This window comes from Amphibalanus amphitrite, unplaced genomic scaffold, assembly GCF_019059575.1.
Source record: "Amphibalanus amphitrite isolate SeventyFive unplaced genomic scaffold, NRLGWU_Aamphi_draft 000356F_arrow, whole genome shotgun sequence".
NCBI lineage: Eukaryota > Metazoa > Arthropoda > Thecostraca > Balanomorpha > Balanidae > Amphibalanus > Amphibalanus amphitrite.
In genome coordinates, this window is record NW_024881850.1 from 578,889 (window position 1) to 596,149 (window position 17,261).

General features: G+C 51.9%; 1 protein-coding gene across 5 annotated transcripts in view; it reads left to right on the forward strand.

The window, feature by feature from the left end:
- Positions 1 to 15,599, forward strand: part of LOC122389384 — an 80,282-nt gene extending 64,683 nt beyond the window's left edge. For 3 of the 5 annotated variants that reach the window (XM_043381318.1, XM_043381320.1, XM_043381322.1), the window contains 11 exons: positions 4,144 to 4,265; positions 7,568 to 8,020; positions 8,637 to 8,825; positions 9,291 to 9,383; positions 10,337 to 10,375; positions 10,746 to 10,950; positions 11,252 to 11,674; positions 12,033 to 12,291; positions 13,648 to 13,759; positions 14,094 to 14,228; positions 14,682 to 15,599. In XM_043381318.1, the coding sequence (XP_043237253.1) occupies positions 4,144 to 4,265; positions 7,568 to 8,020; positions 8,637 to 8,825; positions 9,291 to 9,383; positions 10,337 to 10,375; positions 10,746 to 10,950; positions 11,252 to 11,674; positions 12,033 to 12,291; positions 13,648 to 13,759; positions 14,094 to 14,228; positions 14,682 to 14,825 (2,174 nt within the window). In that variant the 3' untranslated portion in view covers positions 14,826 to 15,599. The remainder of the gene's footprint in view (positions 1 to 4,143; positions 4,266 to 7,567; positions 8,021 to 8,636; positions 8,826 to 9,290; positions 9,384 to 10,336; positions 10,376 to 10,745; positions 10,951 to 11,251; positions 11,675 to 12,032; positions 12,292 to 13,647; positions 13,760 to 14,093; positions 14,229 to 14,681) is intronic. The other 2 variants (XM_043381319.1, XM_043381323.1) reach the window with 1 other exon arrangement.
- The last annotated feature ends 1,662 nt before the right edge of the window (positions 15,600 to 17,261 follow it).

The following is a 17,261-nucleotide window of genomic DNA, read 5'->3' on the forward strand; positions in this document are numbered from 1 at the left end:
TGCCATTGTCTACCACAGCTGCTGACCTGTCGATGAACCTAAACACTTGGAGAGACTATTGGTAATCAGGCATTAAATTTGCAGCTTCGATGACATGCCACTGCTTATGCACCAGACTATCTTGGACCTCTCCAGGCTGCTGCGACACGCTGTTGACACGCGGGTGTCATGCCGACACGGTGACACTCGGAGACACGGTCGTGGTCGTCAGTGTTCACTGGACCGTGTCAGAGTGTCAGCTCGTCACGCAGCTGTGTCTGGGGTTTCGTGGAAATCATGGGTGCGGTGGGGGCAAGGCATTGTTGGGGAATGTGTGATACGACTTATAATGCGGAGCAAGTCATCTATCGAGCGACGAAAAGTAGGTGTGCTTCCAAGTTGGTACTTGGCTTCAGTTGACGAAATCAGAGTAAGCTGAACTGATCTCAAGTATAAGTTTAACCTACCACATCATGATACACCCCTATGTTTAGCCGACAAGTAGCTGGAACTGGGATAGTGACATTACCTAGCGTGACGAGGCATCAGTTGGATCAAATCTAAAACAGCAAACGGCCGGAACTTGGCATCCGCAGAAGGAGGGCTGATAAATGACCGGTAGCTGAACACGCTTAATTAAGGTCAAAGCTCAAGGATCGTAACCCGATAACAGTTTATTGCCATGATGCTGTCTCGTGAAGAAACCGTAGCAAAAAAAAAAGACTAGCAAATTTTCGTTCGCAGCTGCGACCCATTCAAGTGGGAACCTCAAGTCCAATTGAACCCTCATTGATCTAGGCTCATGAGTTTCCAAAGTTATCCACATTCAATTTATCTAATTCTGGAGCCGCCAGACCTCTCAGAAGCTGCATTTGAGCTTCATTTAGCGACTTTTGGAGCTACCTACGAGATTCCGCGCCATCCCTGGATTGGAGAGCCGCCGCGGACGGAAGCTGGCGTGACGCGCTGCGCGCTGCGTCGCTCCGGTCCACCGCGTCGCCGATGTCGGAGGATGCGTCGTCGGACCATCTGTCGCTGTCGCCGGACCGTCGGCTCCCATCGCTCTCTGTCCGGCCGTCGGTCCCGGCCGCACCGCCGGCGGCGGGCTCTTCCTGGTGCGCTGTCCTCACGGGTGGGCAGAGCACGCGAGCAGTGTCGGATCGGTGGAAGGAGAACTTGAGCTGCAGCTGTCACCTGCTGTATCGTGACACACAATGGAGGTGGTAACCTGCTCGTATTTTCCAGAGTTAGCCTGTTTGGTGACGCGAGGGCTAATCTGATCACTGCGATCCCACAGTAGGTCAAAGTTGTACAACTTCCTGCACTAAATCTGACAGAAATTCTCACCTGGATTCAACGTCTGCTGCTGTATTTAGCACAATCACCTCTGCCGTTGCCCCAGTCACCTCGGCACTGGAATGTTGTCGAACGGGTCTGCGCCTGGCGACCACGGGTCACCGGGGTAGAGCGGGAGGTGCAGGTCGCCGATTAGACGACCTCCCCTCTCTGCCTCGGGTGTTGCGGTGCAACTCTGTACCTGCAGAGGTCACCTAGAGTGACGTCACTCGGGCGCGCGTGCAGATGCGTCTCCAGGTGCCGGCTGCATGCCCCACCGAGCAGAGACACCGCTGTATAAATAGAGTCACCCGAGGTCACCGGTGGACTGCAACGCGGGCTGTGAATACATCCCGGCTTTTCCGAGAGATGCTGCCTCCGGAGCCGTGAGCAGAGATGGATAACGGTGTTCAGATGAAACGTAACGACTTAAACCAGACAATTAAACGGTCGTTGTCCGCTTCTCTCAGTATCTCAGCTGTGAATGAGGCGTCCAAATGACCGACCGCACAACAAACGGTCAGTCTGCCGGTCTGGCGGTCGGCTGGTAGACAGCGGCGGTGACGTGCCTTCTTCTGTGACCATCCAGTTCTGGCGGCTGGCTGCGGTCGCGTGAGGTGGTAGCGTGCATCCCACCGGCCATTACCCGGACTAAACGCTGCCGGAAGCTCGGCAGTCTCCGTCTGGGTCTGCTGCGACAGCTCGAAGGCTGGCGGTATGGCAGCTGGCTGGAAGAGGTGGCGTGATCCAAAGCCATGTGACCGCGAGGAGGTCACCGGCGAAAGGAACGGCACGGCACGGACCGGCACGGGTCGGGTCGGGTCGGTTCGGGTCGTAGCTGTGCGAGACAGGAAGAGGTGGAAGTGATTTCACATCAGAAGGCTGGGTTAATTGTCACTGAATATGCTCCATACGTTTCTACTGAAACGAGTAGAAAGCATGGCATCCATTTTCGAACTTCGGAAGCTATGTCGGCAGTTCGCAGAGTCCCTCGGTCTTCGTGTTGCTCCTTTCTGCACTGTTCCATTCGTCGATAGTTATACCGTTACAGGGCTAGGTCTCGTTGGCGCAAGCACGTATGGTTATAAACGGTTACTTGTCTCTTACCTACCTGTTACCTCTCTGTTACCTGTCTGTTACCTGTCTGTTACCTTTATGTTACCAGTCGGTCACCGGTCAGTGGTCACAGCTATATCATCCGACCCACGGCTGTACCTTGTCGTCATGGGTCACTGGTCACAAGCTGAGCTGAATGTGACCCTCCCGACCAACTCATTCATGTAAACATTCAGATGTCCATGATAATGATTTATGCATGAAGTAACCGTATGTGAAGAATTGATGATTGTTGGCTTGCTGTTTCCATCCATCTATTGTTGCTACCTACATAGAAGTGCAGAGTCGCTCTCCTTTCCACGCAATATCTGATTGTCGAGTTATTACATGTTATGTCATGCAATCCACCTAATGCTCACAATGCACGACAAGAAAGGAGCCATTTATGTTTTGAATCGCTGGTAAAGTTAGAAAAGGCGTAGTGCGTCCGCTGATGGCTGGACAAACGGTTCAAGTTCCGTGCTAGGTATTGTTTCAGGTGCGTTACCCTGCGCTTTGAAAATGAGATCTAGCAGTTTCACTCTTTTCTCTAGACGGTATTGTTTCGGTGTTTTGAGACAGTCACGGTGATCCTTCACGGAAGAGGGCTCATGATTTTTTATCTCTCGGCCTGCGTGAAGGGCAAACACGAACGTGGAGAAGCCTGATATTTGCTTAGTCGTCCTTCCATCTGTATTTTTTTTTTTTGCGTGCTCATTTATTTTCACGTCCAAGCATTTTTATGTAGCTTTGATAACTGAAATTATTTGACAGAAAAATATGTTTTATCGATCCAAATAATGTGAGCAATGTTCACATGGGTTGCGAGTATGCTCGCTGATCATATCCCTTTGCACTCCCTCGGCTGTGGGGACGGGAAGGCTGGTTTATTCTAAGCACGTGATCAGGGTTGTTGGATGACGTACAAGTGTAGGAACTCTCCAAGTTCGATGACCGGGACGAGCCTGTCTGCTTTTATGGCCTCTGGAGGTCGAACAGTCTGCGACGAAGACGACAGAGGTCGCAGATTTATTGGTTCGACCTGCGAATGAGACGCCACACTCAACCAACCGTTGTTTTCCGGAGTACCTGAGCACGAAATGTTTTGTCAATATGACAATCAAAGACTGTCGAGCTATTGGCTATTTCCACAGCCAGGGCTGCGGAGTCGGAGTCGGAGTCGGAGTCGGTCGAAGTCGACAGTTGTGACCGGAGTCGGAGTCGGAGTCGATTTTAGAAACCCGAGCCGGAGTCGGAGTCGGAGTCACCGAAAATCTGTCGACTCCGCAGCCCTGCTAGGTCTGCGGAGTCGGAGTCGGGAGTTGGAGTCGGTCGAAGTCGACAATTCTGCCCGGAGTCGGAGTCGGAGTCGGAGCTAGTTTTTGAAAGCCGGAGTCGGAGTCGGAGTCGGAGTCGCTGAAAATCCATCGACTCCGCAGCCCTGTCCACAGCAATCAGCCTCCTGCCGTCTCCGAAACCCCCGTTCAGCAAGTCTGCCACTTTTGTCTCATGAAATATGAATGATCAGGGTCAGATGAGGACTTTGCTCATACATTGGAATCGTTAGCCCGAGGCATTATGAATGTTTTCCTTGTCTGGGATAAAGGAGCACGCTTCCATCAGGCATCATCACCAGACGACCTCGCCTGGACCGTCCACCTGTTACGTGCGACAGTAGCTCCCCTAGCGGCCACTGTGACAATTACACACATTAACTCCCGTTTCTGCCGGCAGGTGGCTCCCCGACCCTGCGCGAGCCTTCTGAAGACCGGGAGGAGAGGATTCAGAAGGACCGCTGTGTCGAGGTGTACCCGGAGACCATGCGGCAGCGCAAGCATGCCAAGAAACAGAAACAGGTGAGCAGACAATTCAACCTTGCTTGCAAAAAAAAAAATATAATGTACCTACTACCTACAGACAGCAGCCTATGGTGCGGACGTTAGGCAGCCGAACAACGTGTAAAATTCACCACCTATCCGTGCTTCTATCCTCAGGATACTGAAATCCTTCTCCTCCACGCCGCAACACCCCTCCGGGCTGGACAGGCAACTTTATCTCATGCGGGCTGCTCCCTTGGAGCGGCACCGCTGCTCCCGAGGGAGCGCACCCCGTAGCCGGGTGCAGTGAGTGCCTTGGGGCTGGGTGGCCCGTCTTCGGACGGGCTCAGCCCCGGCGACTCACTAGGGTGCCTGCCCAGACCAATGTCTCCCCCTAATTCCTATCATCCTCCCGGCTCTGAAATGGTCTTGTCGACCGAAAGGGCCTAACCCAACAAAACAAACAAACGTGTAAAATTGCTATAATTGGTCATCGCTGAGGTTTCATTGGCCATTGTTTGTCCCTGTGCGAGGCAAAAATACTTGCATTGAATCCTTTGTCGTCCAAATGCCGCAAATTTTCCTTTACAATATTGAGGCCAATGTTCATTGTTCACCCCATGTCACGGCCCCGTTCTGCCGGTGTCAGGTGATAAGCCTTAGATAAGACGCGGTCTGTGTTGTTGGTCCGTGCCGGTGACCCATGTGTGCTAGCGGCCCTGTGATGGCAGATAGCCCGTGTTTCTATCGTCATGGCACGTCCAATATAGCAACGTATGTGGGAGGGGAGGGCTGGAGGGGGAGGGGTAACCTCAGTGACCGGTGACCCGTGACGATAGATCGAAAGCCTAGAGTGAGGGGCCGATGGCCTGTTATTGGTGAATGAAACACGTTCAAACGCCACCCATGCGCGGAACAGGGACACTCCAGGGGAAGCGATGCTGTGGAGTGATAACCAGTGGTTAGCACTGGAGTTTCCCGTATGATCCTTGGTGGTCTTGCTTCTAGACCGAGCATTGCTCGTTGTTTTTGCTGCTGCATCATCAGCATGCAAATAGGCACTGGTCAGGCCAGTGGTCGTCTCAAGATGACAGCGGCACTTCCAACCAACAGCTCAGTCTTGTCGTAATTGCGGTGATAATTTACGACGAAAAGTGGTTCATAATTAGCTCCAACCACTACAACTCGCCTATTATGCCTCCTCTCGTCTCATTTCGCCCTGCTCATTCCCAGCTCAGACCCAGTACCGTTACCAGTGGTTACTCCTCTCCTCTACCGCCCCCCCATCCTCTCTCTCTGCACACCGGTCCTGTCCGTATCAGGCTACCTCTCCCCTCTCCCTCCCCGGTAATCGATCCCCTCACCTGCCGTCCCCCACTGCAGGGGAGGGGTCAGGGGCGAGGAGAGGCCTCGTTCGTGTAGCACGAGCCGCCAGTGCTCCCATATTACATACACACCCGATACCGCCCCACCCCAATCCCACTCGTGTAGTATATGATTTCACCAAATTTACGTCCACTGACAGGATCAGATGACTTTGACTGTGGTTTAGCCTGCACACTAGACTTTGGTCTGCACTTCCAGCCCAGGCAAAGCTGTGGTGTTGCTATGATCTGATCATACTACCTCGGGTCTTGGTTACATGTTGACGTGAGTTTGTTGTATCTCGTTACGCACTAGCTCAGGGAGGTCAATAACAGAGAGCGCCAGCGTGTGTTAGAAGCTAGCGGGCCTTGAAATGGGTATATACGAGGGCCTACGTTAGACAAGCTACTCAGGTTATGTTTTGGGTATGAATACTCGAGCACATAACTCCGCTTCATAACGAATTCTGTCTTTGGACTGCATGAGACTGCAGAGCCCATCGGGTTTCTTCGCGATTGCGTGTTACGTGTCAGTCTCAGAAATTCATTAAACTTGCAACAAAAGGAGCTGGAAGGAAGTTTGATCGTTACTTTCATACCGGGAAGCGAGGCAGTTCCGAAGAAGCACTTTTGAGGAACGTGGCCGAAAACGCATCTGGAAAGGGGGGAAGTTGAGGGTTTGCTTCGCCAATTTCTGCTCCTGAATCTTTCACACTCCACCTTGCATTGGCTCTAACATTCGAACCATACGTTCCGATCACCCACCCACTCCCATCCCTCTCTGACCAGTCCCTCCCCTCCCACCCACCCCCTCGCTCAATCGTCCCCACTGCGCCATAGCCGTACCGCTATCCGGCGGCAGCACAGCGCCGCATAGTGCGCCGGGATTGTCGTGGCAGACAATACGGCACGCACCAGACCGTGTAGTGGAACACTGGCGCTGTGGCTCCCTCGCTCGGCGCGGCGGCGGTGGCGGCGGCGGCGGTGGCACTTTGAGCTCTGTGCATCGTGCGGTAACGGTGTGACTGCAGCCGCCCCCGCCCCCGCCCCCGCCGCCGCCGCCACCGTCGATCGTATACCACTGACAGTCCCCAGTCAGGGCGACGCCGTGCCGGTCGACGGTCATGGAAGGGCCGATGCGAACCGAGTGTGCAGTGGTGAGATACTGGAAACGATCGAGGGAGTGATCAGGGGGATGGGCCTCTGAGTAGAGCGGGAGTGGTAGGCAGAGTGGGAGTGTGCCTATAGAGAGGAGAGGAGTGAGGGAGAGCTGTGCTGGATCATGCCCCGTTCCGCATCAGTGAAACTGGACAGTGGCAGCGCGGCTTCCCTGGTGTGGGGTTGTCCGGCAGTGGTAGGCTGGTCGCGTTGCAATAAGTGATTCCCGGTGCTCAGTGCGAAACGTTGCCGTTATCTGTATGGGCCGGGACATTGGTTGGTGTGACTGAAGTGTTGTGCAAACTTTTTGTGACACATGCACTTATTTCTCTTGAGTGGGACATGCGCTGCTCGTTACCAATAGATCCATCTTATCGCCGTTTGGAGAGCATGCAACTTGTTATTACTTATTTTTACATATCGCGCTGAGTGGATAGGTACTTGCTTTGCAAGCTATTCAAAAGGGCTATGGCCAGACGAGCTCGATTTCCCCGACTTTCCGCAACTTTCCCGTCCACAGGTCACTAGCTCGCAACTGCACCGATTTCTCCAATCAATGTAATAAGCCTCCTGCAGCTGCGGAGGTCTGCATTTAAATCGAACCGTGCCGCCCAATTCCGTCATGCCGCTGAGCTGACACGGAGCCTGGTCACGCCTCTGATATTATCTGTCCGCCTCCGCTGAGAAAGCCTGCTCAGTCTCTGATCGCCGCCCGGCGAGGTGGCAGTCTGTGGCAGCGCTCCTCGGCGGAGGGGGAGTATCAGTGTCTGCGATCACCTGCCGTGACCTGTCTGACCCACCCATCTCTCATCGCCGCAGGTGGACGGCAAAACGTGGTCAGACGCCACTGAGGCCCCGCGCCGAGCCGACGACTCCTCCAAGACCATCGACAGTCCGACCAAGATCAAGAAGCTGCTACCGTCAGTGAAGGCGCTCAAGTCGCAGTTCGAGTCGGCGGCGCCGCCCCCAGAGGCCCCTCGGCGCTTCAAAGAGAGGTCACCGCCGGTAAACAAAATGGCGGCTGAGGTGAAGACGGCTGAGCGTCCTCAGCAGCAGCTGAAGGTCGCTGACCCGGCGCCGGTCAGCAGTCAGCGGGTCAGCCCGGTGTCAGCGGGAGGTCAGAGGTCATCCGTCGGGTCACCGGCCCGCAGCAGCGCTGGATCTAAGAAGGTGTACATCCCGGATGATCCCGTGGAGGCCATCTACGATAAGTTTGGAGAGGTGGACGAACGCATGCTGAAACAGAAGATAACGACGCTCTCGTGGGACCCGGTGAGTATGAGGGAACAGGGGAGGCTTTGTGTTGTATATCTACTCATGCTCAGACGTTCTTATCAACACCATGCAGCCAAGATGGGAAGATCGTAAATCACACAGTTCGTGCCTTGAATGTAGGAAGGGTCTAGGATGCACCACTCAAAGTACATGCCGTTATCAAAACACTTCCCCTCGTCTGATACTAGTCATAAACGTCACCCTTGCAATGTTTGGCACCGTCTTGACGTCCCTGTGTTTAAGCTTCAAGAGCAGCGAGAACAACCTCGATTACCGTAGATAAGCCATGACGGTTGTCGCGCTCCGTAAATATCGTGGACTATGTTGGATATTTCCCCAATCCACTATTCTATTTGTCTCACCATTCAATGAGCCCCTGATCGATAGTTTTGTTTCTGTCGTTATGACTTCCTTTGACCCTTAAGGTATTATTCCTCAATGATTTCTTTTTTGTCATGTATGAAGCGAACCTGCTGTGAGGTCGATACTTTTGTTTCTGTCTTCGTGGTTTAGTTTGACCCTTTATTATCCCAAAAGGAAATTTGCGTCATGTATGAAGCGAACTTTTGTGAGCTCGATTATGACTCGTCGCTCTGTGCCCCGGGCCTTCCAGACCACACTCGTCAGTCGCCTGTACGATGTGCCGGAGCCTGCCCAGCGTCCCAAGGACCAGGAAAAGGGCTACGTCAACATCGAGGGCTGGCTGGAGAAGCTGCCGTCCGGCAGAAAGAAGGCCACCTTCTGGAACGCCTGGAAGCGGCGCTACTTCAAGGCCAAAGACGGCTTCCTCTACTACTATCAGGTAGGTGACCTTTTGCTGTGATAAGCTATTCAAACTCACTCGTGCATGTGTGATTCGTGTTTGGGAAACTGTCGATAATTGTTTCCGTTCATGTACTGGGTACTTTTGACTCGTGTTTTCATCATAATGTGGGGACAATAAAACAAGGCACGAACAAACAATGCGGCAGAGCCGTGTCCTTGAATACCGTCACCGTCACAATAGACGGTAGGCTCACTTCTGCAGTAATGGCGTGGTGGTGAATGAACTCTCAGCTTGCGCCGTAACCCGAAATAGCCAGGTGACCTCTGGGATTTCCGCAAAGTCGGCGCGGAAACACTGGGAAACGAGCTTTGCCGCAGTCAAAAAAAAAAAAAAAACATCGGTCGAGTCGAGCCTACCATATTCGACCCTCTGATACAAATAACCCCCTGTATGTCTCTGTGGATGATCAGTGGTTTAACGTTTTAACTTTTTTGTCGGCAGACCAACACCACGGAGAAGCCGAGCATGGTGCTGCAGCTGATGGGGGGCCACGTGGAGGCCATGGAGTCGTCAGTCGTCGGGATCGACGATGGGGTAAGTCGCTAACGACGATCGGCCTGGTGGAGGGAGCCGTATGTATAGTCGCTGCTGCTGCTGCTACTGCTGCCACTGCTCCAATTGAACTGTTAATAACGGCAAACCTCCCGAAGAGCTGCCTGGCTTCAGAAGTTTTGGCATACGTGTGTCGGAACTGATTGAATTGCATGGATATCGGATGATGATTGACAAATTAAACTGGTGAAAACCTTCTTTAATGGTGCGTTCACTTCTGTTACGACCTCAATAATCCGATGAATTTCATTAACTCTGATGGCATGACATCTTGAACTCCAGCCAATGACATCTTGCGCTTTTCCGAAATATCACATGTGCTTCTCTCTGGTCCCTTTTCTGAACTTTCTGTTCGATACTTAAGCATGAGTTTTAGGTGTCTATCCGGCAACGAAGTAACTGGCATTCATTTCGAATATTATACGTTGTTTGAATAAGTTTGACGGCTTCTGATAAGCCAGGCGTACTCAGTAATTGCTTTTCAACTGATTTTAAACTTTTTTCTCTGTTTTTCTTATTTGCGAAGAATGCCACATTAAAAAATGATATTGGACAAATATTATGATATTAACATATGTCTTACTTTTCTACCTATGAGCTAAGTCTTGATTGAATGCTTACATTGCAACTACTGTGTTTTCCATAAATACAATGAGCGTCATAGGATCGTAGCTGAAAGACGATCGTGAAGTATAACTAATTCATCAAAAGTCGAAGCATTCTTCTGACTTCAAAGCCATCCCAACGTTACTTATTGTCTAAGCACTTATTCTACCTATCGTTTACAAAACAACATACTCGTCTTCCAGGCTACGACCCTACCGTGCCCTTCTGAGCATACATAAACACATCTCTCTGGTTGTTGTCCCTCCGCTCGCGTGCATCTAACAATGCCCGTCTGCCCGTTCCCGCGGTTCGCGCTCTCGGTGGTGCAGGTGCCTCAAACGCTTCCCATGATCGGCCTGGATGATGGGGTGAGTCAAACGAGACATCAACATGCCTTCTGACCGCTTCGCTATCTAACCGACAGAGTCTACTGTCCACTAATGCTGATGGATATCGCGATTTACATGTGTGCTTGTGAATACTATGGCTGGCGCTAAGTTGCGATGATCGCAGTAGCTATTTGTCTCATGCGTCTTTATCTATTGGCGATTTACATTATTTCTTCTTTTTTAATGCAATTCCTGTTAAAAAAATGTTTCTTCGATGCTTGTGTATTTGAGACTTAAAACCCAATTCAACGTCATTTCACTCGGTGGTTCGACGTCCAGTGACGTCCCTCCTCCCTCAAAAGGTTCGTCCCCAGTGCCCTCAGTGTCCCTCTCCCCCGCGACTCCGCAGAAGGGGCGGTACGTGGTGGTGCGCTGCAACAGCCGCCCGGAGGCCGAGCGGTGGACGCGCGCTCTACTCTCCCACACCGTGGAGGACTACAACGCCACCTATGTGCAGCCGGTGCCCGTGCCGGTCGGCGTCACCACCAGCCGGCGCTGCGTGGTCATCGACCTGGGCAGCTCGTCCATCCGCGCCGGTGTCCTTCATGAGCAGCGTGAGTGGGGGTAATGGAGTGTATACTGTATAGGGTGACGCATTGGTCATGGGCCACTGAGGAATGGAAGGATGAAGTGTAGTGGTCGGTGGACGATGAAGATGTGTCTTCTTGTTGTGATGTCAAGGTTTTGCTGGTTTTGTGTCATAAGAAGTTGCTCTCTTCTATTTAGATAAGCCCATGCAGATAGCACAGTTGACTGTCCAGGGATTTGCTGACTTCAAGATCAGTAATCAGTATTCTGCGCTGTCTCATTTTGCGTCTGATCCTCCAATGACGTAAGTTCTCTATTCCCCCGCAGCCACTCTGCCGCAGCTGTTCTTCCCGGCAGCCATGGTGACCTCCCGGGACGGCGGAGCGCCAGTGTTTGGCTCTGCAGCGCTCCGACCGGAGGCCCGCGCCGGTGGCACCCTCTCCTTCCCCCTCCGCCCCTCCAGCAAGATCACCAAGCACTCCGTGGACGTGCAGGCGCTGTCAGGTCTCCTCCAGTTGACGTTCCGCGAACTGCGCATCAACCCGTCCGACTACTGCGTGCAGCTGAGCCTGCCGCGCAGCTTCAACACGGCCACACTCGGGGAGATCCTGCGTCTGCTGTTCGACAAGTTCGGCGCGCAGGGCGTCAACCTGACCCACCAGAGCATCCTGGCCATGTGGTCCTACAACGCCACCAGTGGCGTGGTGGTCGATGTCGGCGACAGGATGGATGTGGTGCCCGTTATTGATGGTGAGCGAATCGATATCTCAGGCTGATATGGCCTGTGCGGGGTTATCTTGTTTGTGTGGGTCAACAAGGCAACAATCTGTTGATGATATCGATCAGGATTAGGATCAGGATTTTATCATATGATATCGAAGTATAGATGAGAGAAATATTGCTCACAATAGCCATCACCCTTTTATAGACGCTATTCAGTTATTATTCAGTAATTCGCATTATCTTCAACAGGAAAAATAGTTCGGACCGGTTATCTCCTATGTTACAGTTAAATAACATTTCTGCTCAGCGCATTTCAAGCGACGGACAACAAACCTACCAAACCCGACGTATACCCTTCTGACCACCTCCCCATCTCTCACCACAGGCTACATCGTGGAGGGCGGCGTATCCCGGGTACCATACGGCGGCGCGCGGATACAGGACCACCTGCGGCACTTCCTGCTGCAGAAACACTACTCCCTGGTCACGGAGGTGGAGTCGCTGCTGCTGCGCTACGTCATGGAGCGCCTCTGCTTCGTCTCGGAGCAGTATGGCGCTGACCTGAGGCAGTTCTCTGAGGACCCGGCCAGCGTGCAGAAGACCGTCTCCGTGAAGGAGTTCCTCGGGGAGAACGTCTCGTGGAAGTGAGTAACGCAGAGACAGACAGCATGGCTCGAGGAGCTGGCTACTCGTTTCGGAAAATGTGTGCGGTGTTAAATAACAAGATTGTTTTAGTGGACGTCTGGCGGCGTTCCTGCTAACTTATATTCCAGCCACTAGATGGCACTAGTAGTAAGCGCCTGGAGTGATACTGCGCCGCATGGCCTGAAAGCGAAATGCCGTGATATTGCGTGATTACGGAGCGAGCGAAGCGAGCGTAGTCTTTCCTTAGATTAACAGAAATTTCTGAGTATGAGCGGCCGGCCGGCCGGCCGGCCGGCCGTGCGGACGCTTTTGCGAGGCTTATATCTCAGCAACCACTTGACCGATTTACACGCGGTAAATTTTGTAGGGTTCACCTATCCGTGCTTCTATCCTCAGGATACTGAAATCCTTCTCCTCCACGCCACAACCCCCCTCCGGGCTGGACAGGCAACTTTATCTCATGCGGGCTGCTCCCTTGGAGCGGCACCGCTGCTCCCGAGGGAGCGCACCCCGTAGCCGGGTGCAGTGAGTGCCTTGAGGCTGGGTGGCCTGTCCTCTGGACGGGCTCAGCCCCGGCGACTCACTAGGGTGCCTGCCCAGACCAATGTCTCCCCCTATATCCTATCATCCTCCCGGCTCTGAAATGGTCTAATTGGACCGAAAGGGCCTAACCCAACAAAACAAACAAAAAACAAACAAAATTTGTAGGGTAGCTTCATTCCTTCTACCAAGTATTGGACTATTCCCGATGCATGTGGGTGACCCCTTATGCACGTGCCACGTGCAAAACGAAGTGGTGACAGTTTTGTAATTGTTGCAATATCTCGGTAACTACTTGGCCGATTGCGCTGAAAGTTGGCATGTAGATAGGCACCCACTAGGCACTGCATATCCATGTGCCAGAGTTGGGGTGCTGCTGCACGTGCGCACGTGCAGGGGTCGTTTCCAGATCTCGAGAACGGCTGGACCGATGGCGCTCAAATTTGGTACACGATTAGGGACCAGTTAGTAGGGTGCCGTGCACAAGTCAGTTGGGACCCATTTTGCACGTGCGCACGTGCAGGGTGCCGCTTCCAGATCTCGAGAACGGCTGGGCCGATTGTGCTCAAATTTGGCACATCGCTAGAAACCGGTCAGTAGGGTGCCGTGCACAAGTCAGTTGGAGGTACCCCCTCGAAATTTCGCACGTGCAAGACTCACCCCCTCGCTCGCTCCGTTAGTCGCCCCAAAAGGCGTTATACTGGTAGATAAAGAAGTGGCAAGTACCTTTATGTGTCAAAACTTAGCAGAAACACTTTAGATATACTTCATTGTGACATCATGTAACTCGTCTGATCGTCTCCCTTCCCTCACAGGCGGATCACCCTCGACAGCGGCCGGTTCCAGGCCACAGAGGGCCTCTTCAACCCCGACGCCTGGGGACTGGACAACAAGGGCGTCCACAAGCTCGTCCACAAGGCAGTTCAGGTATGTTTTGTGCAAATACCCGCCCTTAGAGGCGGATCGATGATTGAAGGCGTATCTGGAATGCGAAGTTCGAATTCCATCGTGATCTTTGGCGTGCTTAGATCATGTGAACGAATGTAACTATGGTTATATTGCACCATAAGTAAACTCTGATAACGCAGGACTTGTAAACGATAGCGTCCGATTAAATAAACGTTTTTATGAGCTGTTTGCCAATAGTTCATGATGTCGAAACTGTCAATTTTGAACGCGTCTCCACTTCAGTTATCGCTGTTTCAGTGTAGACTGTAGAGTAGAGCGCTCTGACCGGTCGTTTTTCTGTGACGTCACACAGGAGTGCAGCGTGGACATTCGTAAGGAGATGGTGCGCTCCATCTACCTGGCCGGCGGCGTCACCCTGCTGCCGGGCTTCGCCGAGCGACTGCAGGCCGAGATGGATAAGCTGACGCCACCCTCGGTCACGCCCAAGGTCAGTGGGGCCACAGGTCACTTATCAGACGGGTTCTACATGTACGTTATTTTATCGTAATGGTAATAATTTGTGGATATAAAATATACTTTTTAGCTTGAGCATCTGGAACTTCTTTACTTGTGACTTGAAACATTGTGACTATAACGTTTTTAACGTTTAATTTTTGCTTCTCGGAATTGTGTGGCACAAGTACGGTGGTTACTTGTATTTGTCACCATTGTGTCTGACCAGCAGAACAATATGTTTGTCCAGACTCGTGAATAGGCTCACATACCTAGATGAATCCTAAGGTTCACGCCTCTCCTCAGTCCTCACCGGTACCATCTGCCGCCTACCTGGGCATCCGTCAAAGGTACACTATACTGCCCACAGGTACACGCGTTCCCATACCGGTACCCCACCGCTGCGCACATAGATATATGTATCTGACGCATCTCTTGCTCTCTACAGGTACACGCGTCGCCGTATCGGTACCACGCCGCGTACCTGGGAGCCTGTGTACTGGCCGGTTCGGAGGGCTTTCAGCAGGCCATGGTACCGCGCAGCAGCTGGCTGAAACTCGGCGTGTCTGCACTCAAAAAGTGGACCGTGTAGCGGCGCAACGGTGCTCTGACCTCCCGGCGTGACGTCATGAGCTAGTGACGTCACGGGGTGACGCAGTGACGTCATCAGGGTGTGTTTTCCGGCCCGCACGGGCTGTCTGTGATTTTTATGTCTCCGAGTGTGCGAACTGCGTATGTGAGGGAAGTGTGAGGTCTGACTGAGGTGGTACAAATGACTCGACTCCGTCAGCTGCTTTGTGAGAGTCCAGTGGTGAGTCGGACCGGAGTCCAGAGTCGTGTGCTGTGAAGCGTCCCCGCGCCTGTATATTCGGAGGCAGGTCGTTCGAGTTGCGGAGTTGCATAAAACTGCCGGTGACAGTGGAACAAAAACCGAATACTGTATGTGGAACCCTTCGCCCGCCGGTGAATGGTGCGGTGGTGTTCTGTGCGACGAATCTGTAACATTCCCGTTGTGCTGGAGATGGGCTGATGGTGAACAGTGGTGCTTGGACGGTGCCCGAGTGGTGACTGGTGACACTCATCGCTGGTGGTGAGGGTGGCCCTCTCCAGTGGTTACGCACTCGATCGTTTTCTGGTGCCGCCTTCCCGTCAGTGCAGACCGTTATTGTTTTGTCGCGTGTCCACGAGAGGTGGACAGCAGCTGCACTGCACATGTGAAAAATGTAAGTACTTTTACCTGTAAGAAGTGTTTATATTTTCCTGCTATGGATCGCTGCACCCGTTTAAATGCTTATGCCAGTTCGTAGACGGTGTTAATTTATTTTACAAGTGCCGGTCTGACCATAATACAATGGATAACCCAGTGTGCGATGCGTTTGCTGATTTGAGATTTCGTGAAACGTGTCAGGCGTGTCAAGAAAAAAAATGTACCACATGGAGGTTCAAGTGGAACAAGCACACTGGCAGATTCAAGGGGGACATTTGGTGCATTTTCATTTTTACGCAGGGGTGGAGAAATATGCCGAGTTGGGGTTGCACGGGCGCAGAAAATCCGCCGCCGCCCTAACGGTGACTTGACCTCCGCCGTCTGGTGCGGCTCCAAAGCCAAGCCGGCGCAGCCGGCGTGGAATTGGGAAAGCTCGTGCTACCCCAACTCGGCACAATTGTCCACCCCTGTTTTTACGCTTCCAACATTGCACCGGCATGTCGGCCACTACTTTTATGAAAAATCCTCATTTTTTAGTTTTCATTCCGTCTCATCCATGAAAAATGCACATTACGTAAACGATTACAGCACAAATGATAACATCATGGATGAAAGAACCTGGATAGGAAACTCCTATTCCTTCAACATTACGGGCAGCGTTCCGGGCGATCGACCTGCCACCTAGCGTTCGGTAAGTATCGGGACTGGAAACTCCCGCGGCCTATGGGGGACGCGGGGTGGCATGTTTTGAAACGGGTATTAGACCGCAATGCGGATTTATTTTTAGGTTTAGAAGCTACTTACGACAAACAAAATTGATCAGGCTATCGAATGAGATCAAAACTATTATTGTCCGTTCCGCACAAAAGTCGTACACGAGGGCCGAATACAGGCGACCTTGAAAAAGAGGGCCATTTCTAGTGTTTTTCTCTTACGCGGCGCCGGTGAACGCTTACGCGGCGCCAGTGAATGCGCGGCAGACGCGGCTCCCGCTGCCGCCGCGCGTGCCCTCGGGCACTTACCGAAGGGAACGCAATCAGCTGTTAGTTTCCAATCCAGGTTCTCCTTCATCCATGATAACATGATAGGCAGGCAGGATGCAAGGAGCCTATGAAGGAGCCGCAAAGAACGGAATTTTCCTAGTCGTGCTACCATATCTCATCTAGAAGCGCTAATATCATACAACAACAGCGCATTTGTGACGATTCATTTAATACGTAAATATGTTCAATAATGTACACTACAAACTGTAAGCAGCTTGTTGCCTAGCAATCGGCAAAATAATTTACAAATTACCAGGCAACAAGTGTTTTTAGCATTGTTGATCAAGTTCCTGAAACTGGCTCTGAACTCCATTAATTTTGAAACACTATTGTAATAGCTGTTTAGCTCAGGGTATATAGAACAACGGGTACACCAACGACGCGGAAAGCGCCCATTTTACCTGGATGAATTACATGGAAGGTGATATATTTTTTGAATATGGAATAAATAGTGTATTCCATTCTGACGAGTAAAGTCAAATTCATAAAGCAGTTATTTTTAAATTATATGAACCAGAAATAACATACTAACCATAGTTTAAAACTTAGCATAAAGTTAGTTGAAAAGCCTATAGTTGATACTAAGATGGAAGGAATCTATGGAAGGCGGAAATGGCGCAGCTGTTTCATTCTTAAAATGTGTTCGCAAGCAGGATTTACGTGATGCTAGCGACGTCTATTAATGTAATCGGGGACGCTCATTGGCTGATCTAGTCCATGAGCAGTATCACCAGCTTACGCTAGTACAGGGCTGAGGCAATGTGCGCATGCGCAGGAA